Source organism: Crocodylus siamensis, chromosome 1 (genome assembly GCF_052110815.1).
Source record: "Crocodylus siamensis isolate JL-2025a chromosome 1, ASM5211081v1, whole genome shotgun sequence".
Classification (NCBI taxonomy): Eukaryota; Metazoa; Chordata; order Crocodylia; family Crocodylidae; genus Crocodylus; species Crocodylus siamensis.
Window position 1 is genome coordinate 297,837,958 of NC_143395.1, and position 20,908 is coordinate 297,858,865.

A 20,908-nucleotide genomic window follows, 5' to 3' on the forward strand; every position below is an offset into this window, starting at 1 on the left:
CCTCACTTTGCTTCTCTTCATTCTCCCCTTGGTAGTTTACAATTTGGTATGTTCTTCGGCTGGCCTACAACTGTATCATATTTCTAGAAGTACTCTGTAAGCATTAGTTTATCAATAATCAAAAGACCCTATGCATAGTATTATGAAATGGGAAAAAAATGAGACAGAGAAAGCTGGTGATAAAACAGTAACATTACTTAAGTCTCTTCACCTTCCATCCGACTGACTTCAAGTACTCAATACATTAATGAATCAGTAAAAAGAATAAAAACACAGACACTTTAATATTCTGTGTGATCAGTATCTTTAGCTGGAGACACAGAAATTGTACTTATTTATTAAGACTAAGCTTTAAGGCCTTAATATTCTATACATTATTCAAACTGTTACAGTTTTGTTCAGCAGAGGTAATCAATCAGCTCATTAGTTCTGAAATGCATTTAGCAATACACTTTGCTAAAACATCATATAAATAGTAATTGAGCTATTAATATCCTTTAATTATCAGTGAAGAACTAACAAATCTAGGACATAATAACTGCTGCTTTTTTCCAAAAAACACAAGGGCCCTTCAAGCTTTGTCGCCCTGAACTGTTCTCTTGTTAACAATGGACAGTAAATGATTCTTCTGTACATTATGCACCCTGTCAAGATGCTTCAGCTACTACAGGGTTTTCTTTTTTGTGGACAGCAGCACATGTCAATTTTGGCACGGATATTCTTTTTTTTCCTAAGTTTATAAATACAAGATGCTTCCTTGGTTTCACCACAGGCAGCTATCAAAAATACAAAAGGGGCTAGACATAAGAAGTCTCACTCCACACTGACCATCATTATACGTTTCTGGATATCAGTATAATACCAATATTCAAAATCCATCCTTTAGATCTGCAGTGTCTCAAGTGCAGCTCAAGAACCAAAACATGATCATTGAATCTTCAAATGTCGCTTTGGCTTTCTTCTCCCATTAACTGCAAGAGTTAAGCTGATCAACTGCAGGTTTTCATTGCTGGTGAATATAAAGATTTCTCTTAATCAAACAGGAACAATACACAGGCAGGTAAATGTTATGGTTATGTTCATTTAGTCTCAACTTTAAAACTAAGTGCAATTCTTGAATACATGGCAAGTTGCTCAGTTACCTAAAAGTGACACAAAGTTTGGACACTTGTTTTAGAAAACTGCAGCCAACAATTACCTGGAAGCATCAAGAGCAAATCCTCCCTCTTTAGGGCTGGGGAAGAGCATTTTGAGAAGGAGATTTCCCTTTCATCTGAAGCACCAGATACTGATCACTGCTGAAAGGCAGGGTACTGGAATGGGATGGAGCATTAGTCCAATTTATTATGGCAACTCTTACATGCTTTCTTCTTATCACAACTTTATTAAATAAGCTTAGCAGCTCATACAGTTAGAAAATAAACCAAGTTAAAATGCACAGTATTTAAAGAGCAGGTCTTGGCTTTTATATTGCTCTTGCAAATACATCTAGCTTTATTTTAACTTACTTCCCCAGCAGTCCTATATTTCTTCTTGGAAACTATGCTCCATTTGTATCTGAAGTTTTTGGACATCTCACAAACTTGGATGTCAACAACTAAAACAAAAGTATAACAACTATGAGGCGTGATAAACCAGTATAAGGATAGGTAACACTATGGACACAAAAATAAAGACAAAAGACCTCTGAAATCAGCCCTTCCTGGATAGAACTAAAAATTCTGTTAAGTTGGAATAATTTTTCAGTGTGGCAAAAACACAAAACCAAAAATGAGATTAGATCAGCACAACCTTTACAATAGTCACATAATAGAATCTGGACATCTTTTGTTTGTCTTTAGCACATTTATTATTGGTCCTATACTGGCCTCTAGTTTTCATAGCTTGTGGGAGACTCCACAATTCTGTCTGGTAAATAGTAAGTATCAACACTACACAAATTTCATAAGGTGAGCCTAAAGTTAACCTCCAGTGAACTGCCTTCTTTACAACATTTTTCAGTTGCATTCTATTTTATTTTCTTTTACAACCTACTGGTCCCTCCTCTTTCTCCCTGAAGAAAGAAGGGTTAGGTGGCATTTTATATCTTAGACGACATAGATTCATTCTAAACAGACTGCAATGTTGTATGCTGAAAATATGGTCAGTAAATAACAAGTAGGAATCCTAATTGTCCACAAATATTCCACCAAAAATGGAGCAAAGTCAAAAAGATAGAAAATAATGGTCAGTTTCAGGTCAGCCAGTGTGGCAGCTGATGTGCATATGCCATAGTCTAATTTAATAGATACTTCTTCCCAGCTTAATCTAGGTGTCGGTTTAGCAAGAAATCTGGCTCTCGATATCCAAATAGTTTAAAGTCTCCTTCAAAACGGGCATATAGGCGTTTTATATCTCGCTTGCTAATTCCTGAGAAATAGCGCTCTACTTTTGTTTTGTTGTATTTTGTTATGCCTGGTGGAATTGTGGGATAAGATACCAGATGGTCTATTCCTGCTGCTTTCAAGATATATGGAGCATCATCCTCTAGAGTTTCATGATGTCCAATCACAGTGTACGATATTTCACATGGAGCACAAAGTTCCACATACGTTACCCAATGAATGATGTGATCCCCAAACTGAATATCTAGCCATCGGTGATTAGGATCACCCAAATAACGCACAAAGTCCTCAAACTGCAGCCCCCTGGTCTCTGTGCGATTCTTCCTATATTTCCGGATAATACCAGGAGCAATTTCATGCCTGTACCAGGGTTCAAATCGAGGATTGTGGACAAACTTGTCCTTAAATGCAGAAATAAGTCTCTCAAATGGATCTCTTACAATAAAAAACTTGAAGTATAAATTCAATCTAAAGGAAAAAAGGAATAACACGGATTAAAAAGATGGAAGAAGTGAACAAGTTACTGAAGAGCTATAAAACTTAGATGAAACATGATGACTTCTGTAACAACATGGTTCTTAAGACGCACTTTTCATTACTTGCAGTTATTACAATGAGCAAGGCTTAAAATGTTTTACTTACTTTAATGAGCACAAAGAATTGAAACATGTAAAAACAAGGAAGGTTTAGTTTTGTTTCTATAATTTAAGGATTAACTGAATCTTCCTCACTGACAAAAGAGGGCTGAATCCCATGAACAGTGAACAGCTCTGAACTTCTAAATGCAGGTGCAAATAAGAACAAAAATACAGAAAGTGATCCACAACGGCTGGGACAAGCACAGTGGAACATACAGAAGAGCTGAGCTCTCACTGCCAGCTGGCCAGACAAATTACTGCTATATAAAATACAATTTTTACTTTTTATTTAAAATTTTGAAATACATTTCTTCATCATAGCTTAGAAAAACAACTTTCATACCTGACAGGACATGATGATACTCAGAACTATAACTTTTTCGCAGTTAGTTTTGACATCAGTAAAGATTTAGTTTTTAATTTACTGTAAACAAAGAGAGGCAAAATGCATGCAAGTGGAGACAGTATTTCCCCCTACATGGGTAACCTCTCAATCCAATACCCACTGAAGTCAATGAAAGGACTCTCATCAACTTTACTGCACAATGGATCAGGCCTTCAATTGCCTAAACTAACACAGTAGGATTAGACAGGAGCACAAACCAGATGCACACCATCCTCTGCTCCCCTACTAAAATCTTTTGTCAGTTTGGTACAAGACTGCTAACCAAATCTTAGCTTTGGGTCTTGAGCCAATCTCTGTGATTGTCTGAAAGGCAACAACCCAAACTTTGCAGGAATTCACCTTCAGAACACTCACCTCCAAGTGAATAGTCAGGTATTAAGCAGGGTTGCTCACTGGAGACAGAACAGTTGAATCTCCAACCTTAGGGATGTAATAGTAGTTTCTAAGGGAGATTTTACAAGGACCAAGTATGAGGAGAGGATTCTTCCAGAGCCCTAATTCAAAGTCCACTGTAAACACTGGGATTTATTCCAACAATTTTAATGGACTTTGGACCAGCTCCCAGATTTGGGGTCACCTCTCTCTTAAGGAGCTATCCTTACCTAAAACCTGCTCTTCAAAGTGGCTTGTAAAAGCTATGGCCTTGGATATAACAACAAACTTTTTAAGCCATCCACATAAAAATATCTTCCCAAGTGTCCACAAACATTTTGCTTCTTGCTCTCTTCCTTCCCCAGCCCTGATTTTTGTGGTATCAACATGAGTAAAGGTGGTAGAATCTTACGTACCCTTAGATGGTAAGCTCTTCTGGGCAATTTGTCTACTGCTTGTCAAAAATAACCTGAAGATGTGTGGTCTTAAGTAATAAACAGATATCCTAAATCAGTGGTCCCCAACCAGTTGATCATGATTGACCAGTCAACTAGGGAGGCTCTTTTGGTCGATCCTGGGCTGGGGGGTTGGGGCTGGACATGCGCATGAGCACATACCCCTCCCCCAGCCCAGCTGGTCAGTCTATGGGGGAGGAAAGGAGTGGGGGCCAGAGAAAGGTCAGTGAGGGGCTGACGGTGTGACCCAGCCAGGAGCAGAGGAAGGCGAGTGGGACCCCAGCCCAGCCAGGTGGTGGGAGGATTGGAGCCCAGGTGCTCATCCATGAGGGGGGGGGGCCTCCCACTGCTAGATGCACCCCAGCAGAGGCCCTGGAAGCATGTGCCCCTCCCCCCATCTCCACATGGGGCAGAGGTGCACCTCAAGCCCTGCTAGGGCTGGCTACATGCAGGTGTGGCTCAGCCCAATGGCAAGACACATATGGCAAACAGCCACTCCTGGACCAGCTGCAGTGCAGCTCGGGGTGCAAAGTCCAGCCTGCAATAGCAGCCACCTCCACACAAAGATGGGGAGGCACATACCCCCCCGAGATGTGGGGCAGTGCAGTTGGCTGCAGCAGTGGTGAGTGAGGGTATGGGACAAACCCTGCACAGACAGGGTGGGAGCAGGATGGAGGTGCAAGCAGCTAATCCAGTGGGGGCATTTGCCCCCGGATGTGCACACAGGGGAGGGTAAGCTGCAGCTGCGAGCTGGGGCTGGGCTCTTCCTGGCAAGGGTGTGGGGCCATGCTATGCTATGCTATGCTCAGGCCAGGCAGCAACAGTGCTGGGAGCGGAGCTATGGGGCAGGGGAGGGGCTGCAGACACCCAAAAATTTGTTGTAGCCCTCCAACCCTCTCCCAGCACTGTCACCACCTGCCCTGAGCGCATGACCAAACACCCTCATCGGAAAGAACTCAGTGCAAACTTCTCATCCCCCTGAGGGGGGAGGAGAGGGGACAAGTAGGCTGCCGCTGTGGGCTAGGACACCATGCTATGCTCTTCCCGGCGGGGCCCGGGCCCGGCTGCGCTCAGTATGAGCAGCGGCAGCAGTCCTGGGAAGGGGTTGGGGGGGGCTATGGTGAATTTTTATGTGCCTGCAGCCCCTCCTCCCCCCATAGCCCCACTCCCAGCTCTGCCTCCGCTGCCCAGTCTGAGTTCAGTGTGGCCAAACACCCTCGCTGGGAAGAGCCCAGCACCGCCCCAGCCCCAATACACCCTGCCCTGCCCTGCATGCAGATATGGGGGCATACCCCCCCATGCCCTCCTGGGTTGCATGCGCTCCCCAGACGAGCTGCTCGCAGCTCTGTCCTGCACCCTACCCCGGCTGTGCACGGCCTGCCCCGCCCCACTCCCTTACTCACTACCATGGTGGGGGGGACAGACTGAGGCCCCAGCAGTGAAGGAGAGGGCAGAGCACAGGCAGGAGCAGGGACCGGGAAGAGTGGGGAACAAACAGAGGTCTGGGGGGGGGGGGCCACATACCCCTGGGCCTCCACTTGTCCCACCAACGTGCCCAGCCAGGGCCCCACCCTGCCCAGCCCCTGCTCCTGCCTGTGCCCTGCTCCCTCCCTCACTGCTGGGGCCCCAATCTGTCCCGCCCCTCCACAGCCCTTTCTCCTCCCCCAGACTTACCTGCTGGGGGAGGCGTGCCCCCCAAATAATTTTTTCTCCCTCTGCCTGGATCTGCCTCCCCCTTCCCCTTCTTTCCCCTCCCCAATGAGTGACACACGGGTGGGGTAGAGGGAGGCAGCGCACAGTAGATCTTGGGTTGCTTTTTAATTCAAAAAGTGATCTCCTACACCAAAAGACTGGAGACCACCATTATAAATAGATCTATATGGAATTACCCTTTTGAATTACACACTGGAATTACCCTTTGGAAATGGGCATGGGATGGTAACATCAGAATTCACATAGCCAATGCAAGTACACTGATGAACAAAGGGTATAAGAGAAGTAAAAGCCTCCTTGGTTCAAGGTCTGAATTTGAAGTGTGCAGTTTCATTATGTCCCCTTCTGGTTTGGAAATTCACCAACTTTTCTAAGAAATCACCTCTCACCTTTTCTGTATTTCAGAGTCACTGAAAGAAGATAAGCGTGGTAGGCCATTCTTCTCGTGGTCATGCACAATGTTCTCTGGAATCTCTTCTATGGAAGAAAATGCTCCTAGATAAAATCAGACAGATAGAATAAGTTACAGGAAAGGAAAGGAAAGGAAAGGAAAGGAAAGGAAAGGAAAGGAACAAAAGAACATGTCTTTCAGTGGTGGATTTTCGCCCTCTCTGTGTTGCTTGTATCTATGGTTACTGGATTTACAGTAGTTAAAGAACAGGAGATTCTGACCACAATGCTAACAGCTGTTAACACTTAACAGAATACTTCTTTCAGAGATTCGTTATGCGATGACTACAACTGTAGCCAAATCAGTTCAAGCCTTTCAGTAATGTGTGGTGAACAGGTTGTTTCTGTAATAAAAACCAAGCCCTCCTCCCCCTTTGCACAACTCTCCAGGAAATGCAATTGGAAAGGCTTTGAAGATTAGCTCTGAGGAACAGAAAAAGGGTTATTTTTTCCTCTCATTTTTTGTTGGAAACAAAACCAAATGCTGTAAACTTCTAGTTGAACTGCAAGAACATTAAACACTTCGCTGTCAGTATCTTAGCTGTCTCCTCTCCCTCCTGCCCCATTTTAAGAACACCTATACACTAAAATGAAAATTAAAACAAATTCATATCATTCAACATCCACAGATTTTAATAATACAATCATAAGGAAGCATCGCCAGGACTTTATCAGCAACTAAGTTCTCCCCCATGTGGTTACATACTCTGCTCTGCAAAGTGATATATTCATACAGAGCACTAGGGAAATCAAAAGGAACTCTGTCTGTTGATAAGGCTATGAGTAACTAAAAATGGTACAGGTGCCTGGCATCATTGCCCTCATTGCCTTTACTTACATAGTAAGTTTGCCCAACAGTAGTAATAGGTTACAATGCTGGAACAAGTACAGAATCATCAAACCAAGCAGTTCTATGTGCTTCTCCTACCCTAGTGCTTCCACCCTCCACTGGAGCTACTAAGGATGAGAAACGGTTCAGTAAAAAGCTTAGTTTAGAAGATGACACAGTAATTCACAGAACCTAGATCCTACTTATTTTGGGCTTGTACTATATTACATTTTTTGATGGTTTACTTGTGTGAATTTAGAGCTTGCAAAAGATGCAAGACTAGTCAGCCATAAAAAAAATGAAACCTCTCTACCCATTCCCAGCTGGATCCCTATATATGAGCTGGAGAATAAAACTCCATTATGGATAAAGAATCATAAATATCCACAATTTGAGAGCTGAGCTCACCAGTGTCAAACTAAGTGCTGGTATTTGCTACCAGGCACTCATCTATTGGGAACCAGAGCAAGATTGCACATATCTTACCATTGGCCACAGCACTCAAATAATAACTTCAAGTTATCCAACTGTCATGAGTTCATATGAGTAACCTGGAGGCAAAAGTTTCCAATTCCCAGTCCTGTCATTCATGCCTAAACAAAAGCTTTCCAATAAATGTATCTAATCCCTCCAGTGCTGTTACAAATTGCTTAGGGAAAGAATAACACTCCTCCACCACCAGCAACCCAGAGCTGCTCTTTGCATGCCCTTCATTTTCACTAAGTACTCTCCGAGTAGTGAAGAGGATTCCTTTGGTAAGCCACTTTTTATATGGTCTTCTAGCTGCACAATAGAGCATCTGCCACGGCAGTTGTGTCAGCTTCATTCTTAGCCTGTGTGCATCACTGACTTCCATCTTCCTTTCAAAATAACTTTGGAGACAAAGAGATACCAAAAATCTCAGAGAAAAATCTTAGCATATGTTATAAATTCCTTCTATTTAATAGCTAGTATTTTCCCCAAGCTGTGGCTTTCACAATCATTTAGACATCTATCTATACTCTCTGTGGGGTTCCAGCTTTCAACCCCTTATGTTAAGATGGAAATTACATCCAAATTAATGTTCTGGTACTGGTCATTAAGGTGTAAATTGTCAATGACAACCTTACTTACAGTTTGGCAAATGCAACTACCACACTGCCAATTTGTGATTTCTCCTAGACAGCCCTACTGTCTGGGTACTGCCAGTGTAAGTAACTGAGACTATCTCATATATACCTTTGCTTTCCAAGTTAATTCTTGAGTTGCAAGTTGCAGGATATTCTTTATGCTATCCCCAAATTATTATACCCATTTACTATTTAATGATGGCATTTGCAAAATCTCTTGTGTATATTAAACCATCTTGTGGTTTAATTCATGCTCATGTTGTGTCCCTTTGAACTTTTTCTTCATAAGGATGTCAATGGCAATGTTACAAAGGTGACGCCAGAGAATGCACCTTCCTTTGATACTTGTGTTCAAGTTGAAGTGTTCAATCACGTTTGCATGTGTTACACCTTCGCATAAAGCCAAAAGGATGCAAATAATTTTTTCTCACATACCAGAAGACTTCACACATGTAGAAAGCTATTTTGTATAGAGAAAGAGTGAACACCTGTGCTATTAAAATAATTTAATGAAGCTGTGTTATTTTAATAAAAATCACAATGCAATCTTGTTAGACTTGTTTTAAATCATTTTACCATATATTTTCACTAATCAGGCTATAATCCCCAACTTCCTGATTGATCTCTGATAACTCATGCCATGATTCATTAATAATATACACTTAAAATCTCAGTTTTATAGACCTGCGCAGCTGCCACATTTAAAATGGAGAACTGCAGTCAAAATAACAATTTCAGCCTCATGCCCTGGAAATTTATAGCATTATTGAAAAAATAAATATTTATGACCAGAAACCTGAAGTTATGAGCGTTCCTTTTATTGTTAGGTTAATCAGTTTCATAGTTGATAGGGTCGGAAGGGACCTGAGCAGATCATCAAGTCCAACCCCCTGCCATGGCAGGAAAGGATGCTGGGGTCAAATGACTCTGGCTAGGTGATTATCTAGCCTCTTTAAAGACCTCCAAGGTAGGAGCGAGCACCACCTCCCTTGGTTAGGATCTAGTAGGTTCCAGATCCTAGTCGCCCTGACTGTGAAGTACTGCTTCCTAATGTCTAGCCTGAACCTACTTTCAGTCAACTTGTGGCCGTTATTCCTAGTGCTCGGGGGAACAGGGACTCTCCCATTCTAGAGAGTTTAAAAATGCCTTGGCTTAGGGAACTATAGCACTTTGTAAACAGCATCTTAAACAAGTGTATCAGGAAGTGCCCTGACACCAAACCTGCTACATTTATAAAAGTCATTCCTCAAATTGACTCAAATTGCTTTGGAGTCAAAACAACAATATTCTTTTTAGCAGAAAGACATTTTTAAAGAGGACATTCAAAAAGGACTGAAAGGAACTGCAAAAAATGAACGACTGGAATGAAGTAACAGTTAGTAGGAGTATGCAAAGAAATTGATTTCAATGCTTTCCCATTTGTGTTCCCATTTTCCCATAGTTTTGTCCTTCCCCCTGAGCAAAAAAGCCCATTAAGAATAGAACAGGTACCATTTAACACAATTAAGACTTTTTTCCATTGAGTGTTGCCCACTTTTGGAGTCTGACAGAACAAGATCTTGTGCTTGTCACACACAAATATTCGGTCCAAGATGAACTTGGAAACTGTAGTATGAGAGAGATTTCTCAGCGCTGCATCTCTGCAAACATTCCGGAGAAGCTCAAGTCTTTCCATATGGATAAGAGGTTGGTGCATCAGATTTCCAGAACGCACTTTTCCAGTTGGCTTATTATTGAAAAAAAGAAAAGAAAAGCAAGTGTTTTGCGTTTATATCAAAATGTAAAGAACAAGAAATCAGTCTAGCTGTGTCAATTTCCTTCCCCCGTGCCCTCAGCACACTCCCCCGCGAAGTATTATTGGCTATTTACTGAAGTGATGCCACATCAGCCCATCTCTTAGTAGCAGGGGTGGATCTAGGAGGTGGTGAAGTGGTGCACTTGCACCCCTCACCTTTGATTCCTGCCCCACCCAAAATTTAAAACCAGCTGCCTATTTTTTTTCTATTCAGGCAGTGCTGAGAGAGTCAATTGATTTCACAGTTCATTGTAATCTCCCTAATTCCTGTTAGTCTCTCTCCATTCCACATCTGTTAATGATCCTCTATCTTTTTTTAAGTCTCAATATTTCACTAATCAAACTATCCTTTCTTCTGCAATTTTGCTCTGTTAGCCATTCCCAGTAATGTCTCTCTTCTATTTCACAGCCCTGCAGACTGTTTTAACTCTAGCTAAAAACCTTACCTCAAGTGTGAGAATATTAACTCAGGTGTAGAAATGACTGCAAGTGAAGTACTGGAGGTACTGTCAAGGTGCTCAAGAAGGCTCAATTTTGTTTTATGAAGCTGAATAAGAGACATACATTTAACTAAAATGACTAGAGGGCTAGTGAGATCTCTTTTGACTACTTTTTGCCTATTTCATTGTGGTTTCTTTGAACTGTATGTGTAATCTAGTAAATTAGTGCACATCCCAATAATTATATTTGTTTTTTGCTTTTTATCTTAAACTCAGTAATATAGTGCTAGCCCCTTAGCATATTAATAAAGCATCAAGTTTCTCTATAACTGGAGAAAAATGTTAATGAGAAAAAAAGTTTCATGTTATATGGGATGATGTGCAACACAAGCTCCACCGCCTTTTTCAAAATCCTAGATTCATCAATGCTGAGCAGTGTTGCTACTGGTGCTGGTGTGCTTTTTCCAATGACCATCTAGAACTGCAAGTCTTCCTCTACTGCACTTTTTGGCTTGCTGTAACAGGGTTTGGTCTTATCTGATCTGTAGTTCGGAACAAACCACACTTTTCTGAGAGCCTGAAGAATATATTTACTGAACTGCCAGTGGCAATTTTCAGGCTACAGGACAGGAGAAATTCAGCAGAAACTAAATATTGATGGGGAGGGAAAAGGAGATTCTACCCTTTGGTTGGCAAGAGACCATTCTGTCTAGGTGTAGTCTAATATGATGTCTTCCACCAATGCTTCCAATTCTTCCAGCTGCAGCAAATTGAAAATTGCAAAATTTTGAACCTGTTTCACTGGTACACTTAGAACACTGTGAGCAAAAGTCCTTGCACATGGCTACTATTTGGGAAAGCAGAGGCCTGCACTAGAAGTATTCAGAGTAAGGAAGGATGATCCTAAAAGAAAGAAATCTTTCAGTCAAAAAAAGAGAAGAAGAAAAAAGTGGAAGCGGGGGGACTAAGATTTTACTGTTCCTTTACAAAGACATAAGGGTAAACCTCTCAAAATTCTTTCTGGTGGAAATGATTATTGATTACACAGTTCTTTGTTTTACTTAAGGTACTGGCTTTCCAAAAAATAGGTAAAAAGCATTCTTATTCTGTTAAAGAGAGATACTGGAATGCTTAGGAAAATAGCTTTAAAAAAAAAAATCAGGCTCACAGATTAAGACCTTGAAATAAGCAGTTTGGGTTTAAAAGTTCAGCAGACAAAGTTGTCTTACCAACCTTGCAGGTCAATCAAGCTTATGGCCTTTTTGCCATAAGCAAAAGGCTCTAAGGCTAAAGCATTATGGCTCAGAAAAACAGTTATCAGAAACACAGACTTAAGGCCAAGCATGTGCTGTGAGATCTAAACTTAAATTATTATTTGATCCTCTGAAGAAGGGCATCTCTGACATATACTCTAAATCTCACATGAAGTAGATGGGGTTTTAGTGACAAATCTACAGTCTGTTGGAGGGGTATGACTAAAGGCCGGCAGGAAGTCTGAAAAGTCCTCTTCTAATCCCTTCTCCAAAGATTCTTAAGTTGTCCTTCTGCACTTTTATTTTGTTACTCCACTTCCAATCTTTCTTCTGTGAGCATCCTCTCCCCAGGCTGCTGGTCCATTACATACCTCCCTCCTTCACCTCAAGCTCCATGATTTCCCCTTGTTCTCATTTTTAAATTCCTCCAACTTTCTGTTCTCAAGCCAGGCCCTGGCAGCACTGTCATGACTCTCTTTATTTCAAAAAGGAAGGGAAGAGTTCTTTACTTATAAAAAGAGGCTTTCTTGATATCCTCAATATTGGTTGGGGAAGGGAATTCCCCTTTTCTTATCAATAATCCTCCCTACTAATCAATCTGCAAGATCTCTCTCATTGAGGGAAAAGACCAGATATTTCATTAAAGGGAGGGGACAAAAAATACATGGCCACTCATTTTCCCCCATTTTAAGCTAACCTTTTCAAAGCCAGTCACCCCTCTGGATATTACTATTTAAAACAATAATTTATATGTTTGGGGTGCAATCAATTAATCTTTGGTCCCAGACATTGGAGTTCAACTAGATGAGTCAAATGAACTGATTAGGAAGGGTGGGTTTGCAAAGTGTGAATTTTCCCAAACTCATTTTCAATGGAATACTGCTTTCCCATTATCCTTTGCCTTTCTACTACAAAAACAGTATAAAGTTGGAAAGTTCTAGGGACTCCACTGAACTCATCTTTTTTGAATATTTCAGGAAATCCAAACATGTGAGAGAGATTCTACTTTTGCCCCAGACCTAACTTACCGATCTGGGGATTTTAACAGCAGGCCAAAGTCCAATTAACACAATTTAGTTACAGTGTTGGCTATGTCTTGGCTACTGACACCTCTGGAGTCCCCTCTTCTCTCCCCTGAAACTGTTAGAACATAATGAGGGAGACCCACTTTGGGTCTAAACACCTCATCACCCTTTCCCAGATATACAAGAGCAGAGTTTATGAATACTCACTATGCAGTCAAAATGTTTCCATCCTTAAACCAAGGTACAAAAAACCAAAGCTTTCTTGATTTGAGCATTTTGGTAATTATTTCAATTTCAATTTGTATAGGCAAAAAAGTAAAGCCTAATCTGATTTATTTGGGACAGTGGGAAAAAAAATGTATTCCTTCACTCTAAAACTAACCTCAAATTCTATTTCCATTGAAGACACGAGTTTAACCTATACATTTATCAAATCTGACAGGCATGTTTTGTCCATTTTGCCACCACTCGGAATTGTTCACTACAAAATTCAACCTGTACTAAACGTTATTGCAATTATTTTCTACTTAAGTAAAATCTTGAACATAGAGACAGTACAATTAGGAAAAGGATGGAAAATGAAGGCAGCAATGTGGGAAAAAGCAAAGAGAAAAAATCAAAGTGGAGAGACTTAGCAAGAAGACTAAGAAAGAAACCAGAGGTGGAAAGATATATCATTTGATTACAAAAGCCAAATTTTGCCCTCAGGATCTGGACAATGACTGCAAAACGACTGCAACAGGACAGCTCAGGATTAGGATATGTATGACAGCAGAATCTAGAGCTCTATGCAAAAGACAGAGCAACTACTTCGGCCAGTCTATCTTTAAAAAGGAGAGGTGATGCTACGTTTCCATTTAGATAGGAACATATTTTTAAGCTGAATCAACATTAGAAAATAAGGTTACCTTAGTGGGAGTGGTGGGGCAGGGCAGTTTATAACCATAAATTACAAGCATAAACCATGAAAACTTAGGAACTCTAGGAATTCTACTTATCTAAATAAAAGGGCAATTAAGCATGTCCTGTGCCACAACTGCTTGTGCCTTCAAGTAAGGGACTCTTTCATTAAAGCTGAATTTTCCCTATTTTTTCCAAACATCTCAATAGCATGTACCTGGAATTCTTCACGCAAACGCTTCTCCTCTGGTCCTTGTACCTTCTCCATTTTTGTCAAAGCTGTCAGCATTAATGGTTCTTGCTTGGCACCATATTCTAGAGAAGAATGAGAGATAAGAGCTACAGGAAAAGACAATTACTTCTGCATTACAGTCAATCATTGGTATCACTTCTTGCATCAGACACAACTGAGCACTCACTCCAAAAAGTACTTGAAACAAACACAGCCAAATCTCTCTCATATTTTGGAGAACATATGCTTCCAGGATATTGGTGGTCATGGGTCAAGTTCACCCCTGGTGTAACTTCAGCAACATTCCATCACAGATGAATATGACCCTATATTTTCACGGGCTTTCATTTCCAAAGTGTATATGGAAGTATTAATCTTTCATATGGCATAAATCTAAATGCAATACAAAAGATTCACACAGTCATTTCAAATGTGCTTGAGTCAGTAATGTAATGTATGACATTTAAATTGTGTCCAGTTGACAAATGACCATAAAAAAAAATCTGCTGTTGAGCCTATTGGTTAAGTAAACTCAAAAAAATGTGGCCAAATAAAAAATTAATTTATCAGGTTGTGCTCATTTTTGTGTACCGGTTTTCTTACTATAAATTCACAGACTCAACATAGCCAAAGCATAATTGATGAAGGCATTTTTGTCTGCTGAACAGCTTCCCCTAGCACATACTGCCACTACCTAAGGATGTAAGATCAATTTCTCATTTGTCACTAGGCTCATAAGAAAAGAGATTTAGTTGGTATTCCCCTTTTTGAACTAATTTAATGCAGCTGAAAATCTGTGACCAAATTAAGGGTGTAAAATAGGATGCACCCCACATATAGTATTTCTATAGCCCAGATTCTAGGACAACACTGACTGCTAGCTTTACCTTATATATTTATGGAGAATACAAAGGACGTCATTCTCCCCTTGTACTCGGTCTTGGTGAGGCCGCAGCTGGAGTACTGTGTCCAGTTTTGGGCACCACGATTCAAAAAGGATGTGGAGAAGCTTGAGAGAGTCCAGAGAAGAGCCACACGCATGATCAGAGGTCAGGAAAACAGACGACAAGCTGAGAGCTATGGGGCTCTTTAGCCTGGAAAGGCGCAGGCTCAGGGGTGATCTGATGGCCATCTATAAGTTTATCAGGGGTGACCACCAGGATCTGGGGGAACGTTTGTTCACCAGAGCGCCCCAAGGGATGATGAGGTCAAACAGTTATAAACTACTGCAAGGCCATTTCAGGCTGGACATAAGGAAGAATTTGTTTACTGTCTGAGTCCCCAAGGTCTGGAATAGCCTGCCATTGGAGGTGGTTCAAGCACCTACATTGAACACCTTCAAGAGCAAATTGGATGCTTATCTTGCTGGGATCCTATGACCCCAGCTGACTTCCTCCCCTTTGGGCAGGGGGCTGGACTCGATGATCTTCCAAGATCCCTTCCAGCCCTAACATTTATGAAATCTGTGAATCTAACCCAGCTTCCCCTGGCACAACACAACCACACAACACAAGATATAATACCCTAATGTACCACAGGTAAAGCAGGGGGACTATGACAGCTAGCATACTGCTGCTGTAAATTTGTTAATATATGCTCAAGAGATCCCAGGAAGTGGGCCCACACCCCACCACCCCCTCCTGCCCCCAACTACAGAGGAAGGCAAAACTGCCACAGTCCTTACCAATCTGGCCATGGAGTAGAACTCCTTCCTGATTCCAAATATAGTAATCAGTCTGACCCCGAACAGAAGCAAGACCCTCTAGCCAAGAACTTTGAGTTTAATTCCCAGACGGAACACTGGCACACCCCAGTTTAAATCCCCAGCCTTAGCTGCAATCAACACTAGACGTGTGCGAAACGGGACATATTCGATTTGGATTTGGATTCAGCCCAAATCAGGGACAGTGATTTGATTTGTTGATTCAGATCACTTTTCCGATTTGATTTCCCCAATCCGAATCTGAAGATTCGATGCCGATTTGGAGAATTAGAGATTCAGCCACAGACAAAGCTTTAAATGTTTTTTGTACATACCTCAAGGTACTAGGCGCAGCTTGTGATTGCTGAGATGCTGGGGCAGATGGAGCATCCCAGAGGAGCATGGGCCCTGCCCCCCGTCCCCGCATGCTCAATGGTGAATCCAGAAGTGGACCGGACGTACATGGCAATCAGCCATGGGGAGACCCCGGGTGCCTTCCCCAGACCCAGGAGGCACCAGTCACCAAGCTGGGGAGGTGCAGGGGAGGTCCCCCTGCATGCTCCCTGACGGACCCAGAAGTGGACCAGAAGTGCTTCTAGTCCACTTCTGGGTCTGCTTCCGAGCGTGCTGGGGACCCCCCACAATCCTGTGGGATGCTCCATCCCCCCCACCATCTCAGCATTCACGAGCCACCTGGTACCTTGAGGTATATAGAAAAAATATTTAAAGCTGTGTCTATGGCCAAATCACTGAATCTTTCCAAATCTCTCTGAAACCATTCAGAGGGTTCCAATTCGATTCAGGGAGATTAAAGCTTCTCCTGATTCAATTCAAATTCAGAGACTTGGCCACCAAATCGGGCCAAATATCTGTTGAATCAATTCAGCAACTGAAAGTGGCTGAAAGGGATCTTGGAGTCATCGTCAACTCCAGGATGGACATGAACCACCAATACGAGGAAGCAGTCAGTAAGGCTAACCGTACTTTGTCGTGCATCTACAGATGCATCACAAGCAAGTCTAGGGAGGTGATCCTTCCCCTCTATGTGGTGCTGGTCAGGCTACAGTTGGAATACTACGTCCAATTCTGGGCGCCGCACTTCAAGAAGGACGTGGGTAACCTTGACAGGGTCTAGAGGAGGGCCACTCGCGTGGTTGGGGGCAGCAGGCCAGGCCCTATGAAGATGGACTAAAGGGCCTGAATCTATTCAGCCTCCACAAGAAAAGGCTGAGAGGGGATCTGGTGGCCATCTGTAAACTCACCAGGGAGGACCAGCGGAAAATAGGTGAGGCTCTGTTTCCCCCAGGCACTACCTGGGATAACAAGGAATAACGGCCACAAATTGATTGAGAGTAGTTTCAGGCTTGATATCAGGAGCATTACTTTATGGTTAGGGCTGCCAAGCTCTGGAATGGGCTCCCAAGGGAGGTGATGCTCTCCCCTACCTTGGGGGTCTTCAAGAGGAGGTTGGATAGATATCTGACTGGGCTATTATGATCCCAGAACTCGTTCCTGCCCAGGGCAGGGGGTCAGACTTGATGATCTGTTCAGGTCCTTTCGGACCCTAGAAACTATGAAGCTTCACACAGCCCTAGTCAACATCTAGTTCCTCTGAGGAAGGCTTAAAAAAACCCCTGACACATGAAGGAGCATGGGGGTTGGGGAAGAGACTGGAATTCCCTCCCAGCCCCATTTGGCAACCAGCAAAGCCCAGAGGCATGGAAAATACCCATAGAATTTATGCACAGATACCCCTACATAATTCCCAACCAGTGGCCTTTCAACCTCTTCTTGAATACCTCCAATAATAGAGTCCACAACTTCCCTAGGCAATCTATTCCTCTGCCTCACTGTTCTTGCAGGGAAGAGGGTTTTCCTGATATCCAATCTAAGCCTACTTTTCTGCATCTTCAAGCCACTGGTCCACATCCTCCTCTCTACAGCAAGAAAGAAAAGGTGCTTTCCATCTTCTTTACGGCAGGCCTTCAAGTATTTGAAGACTGTTATCATATCCCCTCTTCAGCACCTTTTCTGCAAACGGAACATGCCTAGCTCCTTCAGCCTCTCCTTGTTTGACTTGTTTTCCAAGTTCTTCATCATCTTTGTCACCTGCCTCTGGACCCTCTCTAACTTCTCTGTGGCCTTTTTCAAATGTGGAGCCCAAAACTGCACACAATAAACGAAGCCTAACTAGTGCCCAGTAGAGAGGCACCATCACCTCCCATATGTTGTACTTAATGCTTTTAGTGATGCATACCAAAACTGCATTTTTATTTTGTGAAGTTGCATCATACTGCAGACTCATATTGAGTCTGTGATCTCCCAGATCCTTCTCCATAGTGCTGCCATCCAGCCACGTGTCACATATTTCGTATCTGTATTTTTGATTATTCTTTCCAAGATGTAGCATCTTGCATTTGTGGGCATTGAACTTCACCCTGGCAGCTTCAGCCCAGATTTCCAATATGTCCAACATGAAAGCAAATCTTGTTCCCTCCTCCCATTCACACTGGCATACTAGATCCAACCTGGAATGGAGTACTGTACCACAGTATTCATGCATGAGAAACACGTGCTTGAGAAGCCTTCATAGGAAATCTGAATCCCCTCTGTATTATGGCACACACATCCACATGCAGCTTGCCCAAACACAATGTGCTCACATGTATAAGGGGTAAAGTTTGGAGACGTTTGGAGGCCAAAGGTAAAAATAACCATGGTGAGGAGCAGAAAAAAAATAAACTATGCAGTTTCATCAGACTGCTACCTCATCCCTCTTGCACAGAAAGGTTGGGTTTCCGAAGTCCAGAGGATGCTATTGGAGCCAGTGTTTTGACAAATAAAGGCAAGAATTGCTTCTCTACTCTAGCCCCATGAATCAGTCTGCAACATATCATGTAGCACAGCCTGAATGAAGAAGAACAATACTGGCTTAGGCAATTTAGAAGAAAAAAAATAGAGGTAAAAAAAATGCCACTTTCAGTCAAATGTGAAAAGCAGAACTCCAATTCAAAAGACAGTTGACAGTTTTATTCCAGACCTAGTTGCTAAATAAAAATAGATGCAAATAACTGGAATCTTCATTAGCTGAGTAAGATTACTTTTGAGAATAACTGCTTCTGTATGTGTGTACTTATATGCATGCACATACGTGAATCTGTATCTTCCTTATGAAACAAAACAAAGAACAAATATGTAAAAACAAGGAAGTGAAAGGAAAGGAAGAAATTTATTGTTGAGGATATAGACAGATAGAACAAAAAAGTCAAAGTAAAAAAGACACCGTGAATCACATTTCACTGGAAACAAAAGTGGAACCCTGGGAATCATTTCCATATTACAGCCCTAATTCTACAACTAGCATCCTGGACAAGGACTGTTGAACCAAAGAATCTGAGCAAGCAAAGCAGTCTACCCAAACCAAATTGCAGTCATCCCAGGACTAAGGCCCAGTTTCCAAAACATCGATAAAAATACCAACCCAGAGAGCTGGCAGCCACAGAGAAATAAAAGGACCTAAAAAGCAATAATTTTAAAGCAACAGAGACAAAACAAATCTGGTTTGTTAAAAAGGATTAATTTAAAATATTATGAATATTCTTTACCTTTACTCCCTCCCACTAAAGAGCTGACATCTTTTCACTTTAGAGAATCAGATAACATTACTCACATGTGGTAAGGCATTATACCATTTTTCTATAAGTATCAAATAATAAAAAATTAGAGTATATCAATATTGCTTTCCTTCTTCTTCCCAAGCCATTCTTTTGTAGGCATGTTCTCTTTGCAGCAGCCTTTTCCTAACTCTTACTGTTCCGGCTTGTCCTCACACAACAGTATTATCTCCAGTATCAGCTACTCAATAAAATAAGCAAAGGTCTGATTCTGCAAAGACTTAGAGCACATGCTCAACATGTCTAGTCCAACCGAAATCAATAGCACTATTTACTTTGTGTACAGTTAACTGTGTGCTTAAGTGTTTGCAGGATTGGAGCCTAGGGAATTGCACCATTCTCTGCTCCAGTAACAATTCAAGGAAGGGAGGAATCAGTATTGAATGGCAAAGGAAAAAAGGGGAAAAAACTGTTGGTGTCCAAACAAACAAACAAACAAAAATAGTGCAGAGGGTATTCCAAATAAAAGACTGAAACAAATAAATAATAAATGGCATACAAATTCTTTTCATGTTCCCTGCTGGAAATGAACACTCGTTGGAAGAAACTGCTGGGAAGTAAGAACTGGCATAGTATAAAGGATTCAAACATTTACCTACTTAAACCAAGATCAGCTCATTTGCAGAAGCCGTAACAGAGCTCTTAAAAAGTCTTAAGTTAAGAGATTTACTTTTCCAACAAACAATCTGTAAGCCTTGTTTCATAAGACTGCAGAAACCACTAGGTTTGTCACACTGAAGTGTGGCATTTGTCCATTGACGTGTCACTCATTGAACTGTATTGATGATTTTGCTCCTCAAAAGTATATTTACGTTTCTAAGAAGATACAGAAATACAGATGTTTTCTGACAAGGCAAACACACTCCGAAACAATATTTGCATATCATGTCCTTGCCTTCATCATATACTCCCTGCTGGTCTGCTTCATAACAGCAACTCACAAGTACACAGAGAGAACGTGGCACACTGGGTGGTGTTATCAAGTGGCTTTAAACTCCTTATCAATCTAATACTATCTGGGCTACTTAGGCTAAGCAAAAGTTTATCAGCTGTTTGTCATTCACACAGCCAAAGATAAATCTGAAAGTAAGCAGAACAGCAAAGAAAGTAAGGTTAAGTGCACTACAAATCCAATTTTGTTATGGTCTTTTCTAAAAATTAGAATGGAAGGGCAAGTATTTAAATGGCACAAAAAAATCCACGTGAAATTCAGAAGCAGTAAAACAGCTCATGTAACTCTACTGAACTCATAAAAACCACATCATAATACTGAATAGAATTGATTTGAGAACCTGGATATCGCAAAGCAGAATTGCAAAATGAGATCCCATCTGTTCCCAAGTTTAGGAGTCTGGTAGCAGCGTTAGTTTTTTACATTTTTATTGATGAGAATGCAAACTGCGTAAGTGTTAGCATTGTTGCACACTGGTAATACACAGAACATACCACTCCATTCTCAAATCTTCCTACATAAAAATGCTAAACATTGTACTGGGATCCCTGATGAGCACAACAATTACACTGCCACTTT

The 20,908-nt window shown here is 41.7% G+C and overlaps 1 protein-coding gene across 7 annotated transcripts in view; it reads right to left on the reverse strand.

Annotated features, from left to right (window-relative positions):
• Window positions 1-276: 276 nt before the first annotated feature.
• The window catches only part of CHST10 (carbohydrate sulfotransferase 10), a 28,484-nt gene continuing 7,852 nt past the window's right edge, over window positions 277-20,908 (reverse strand). Inside the window, exons 3-8 of one of the 7 annotated variants that reach the window (XR_016438327.1) lie at window positions 13,987-14,084; window positions 9,848-10,082; window positions 6,358-6,463; window positions 2,597-2,852; window positions 1,199-1,313; window positions 277-1,009 (exon numbers count right to left, since the gene is read on the reverse strand). Coding sequence is in view for 3 of the 7 variants with exons in the window: in XM_090020473.1 (XP_089876599.1) it covers window positions 2,303-2,852; window positions 6,358-6,463; window positions 9,848-10,082; window positions 13,987-14,084 (989 nt within the window). In the remaining 4 variants the exon portion in view is untranslated. Of the gene's footprint in view, window positions 2,853-6,357; window positions 6,464-9,847; window positions 10,083-13,986; window positions 14,085-20,908 lie in introns of all 7 variants that reach the window. The other 6 variants (XR_016438326.1, XM_090020489.1, XR_016438324.1 and 3 more) reach the window with 6 other exon arrangements.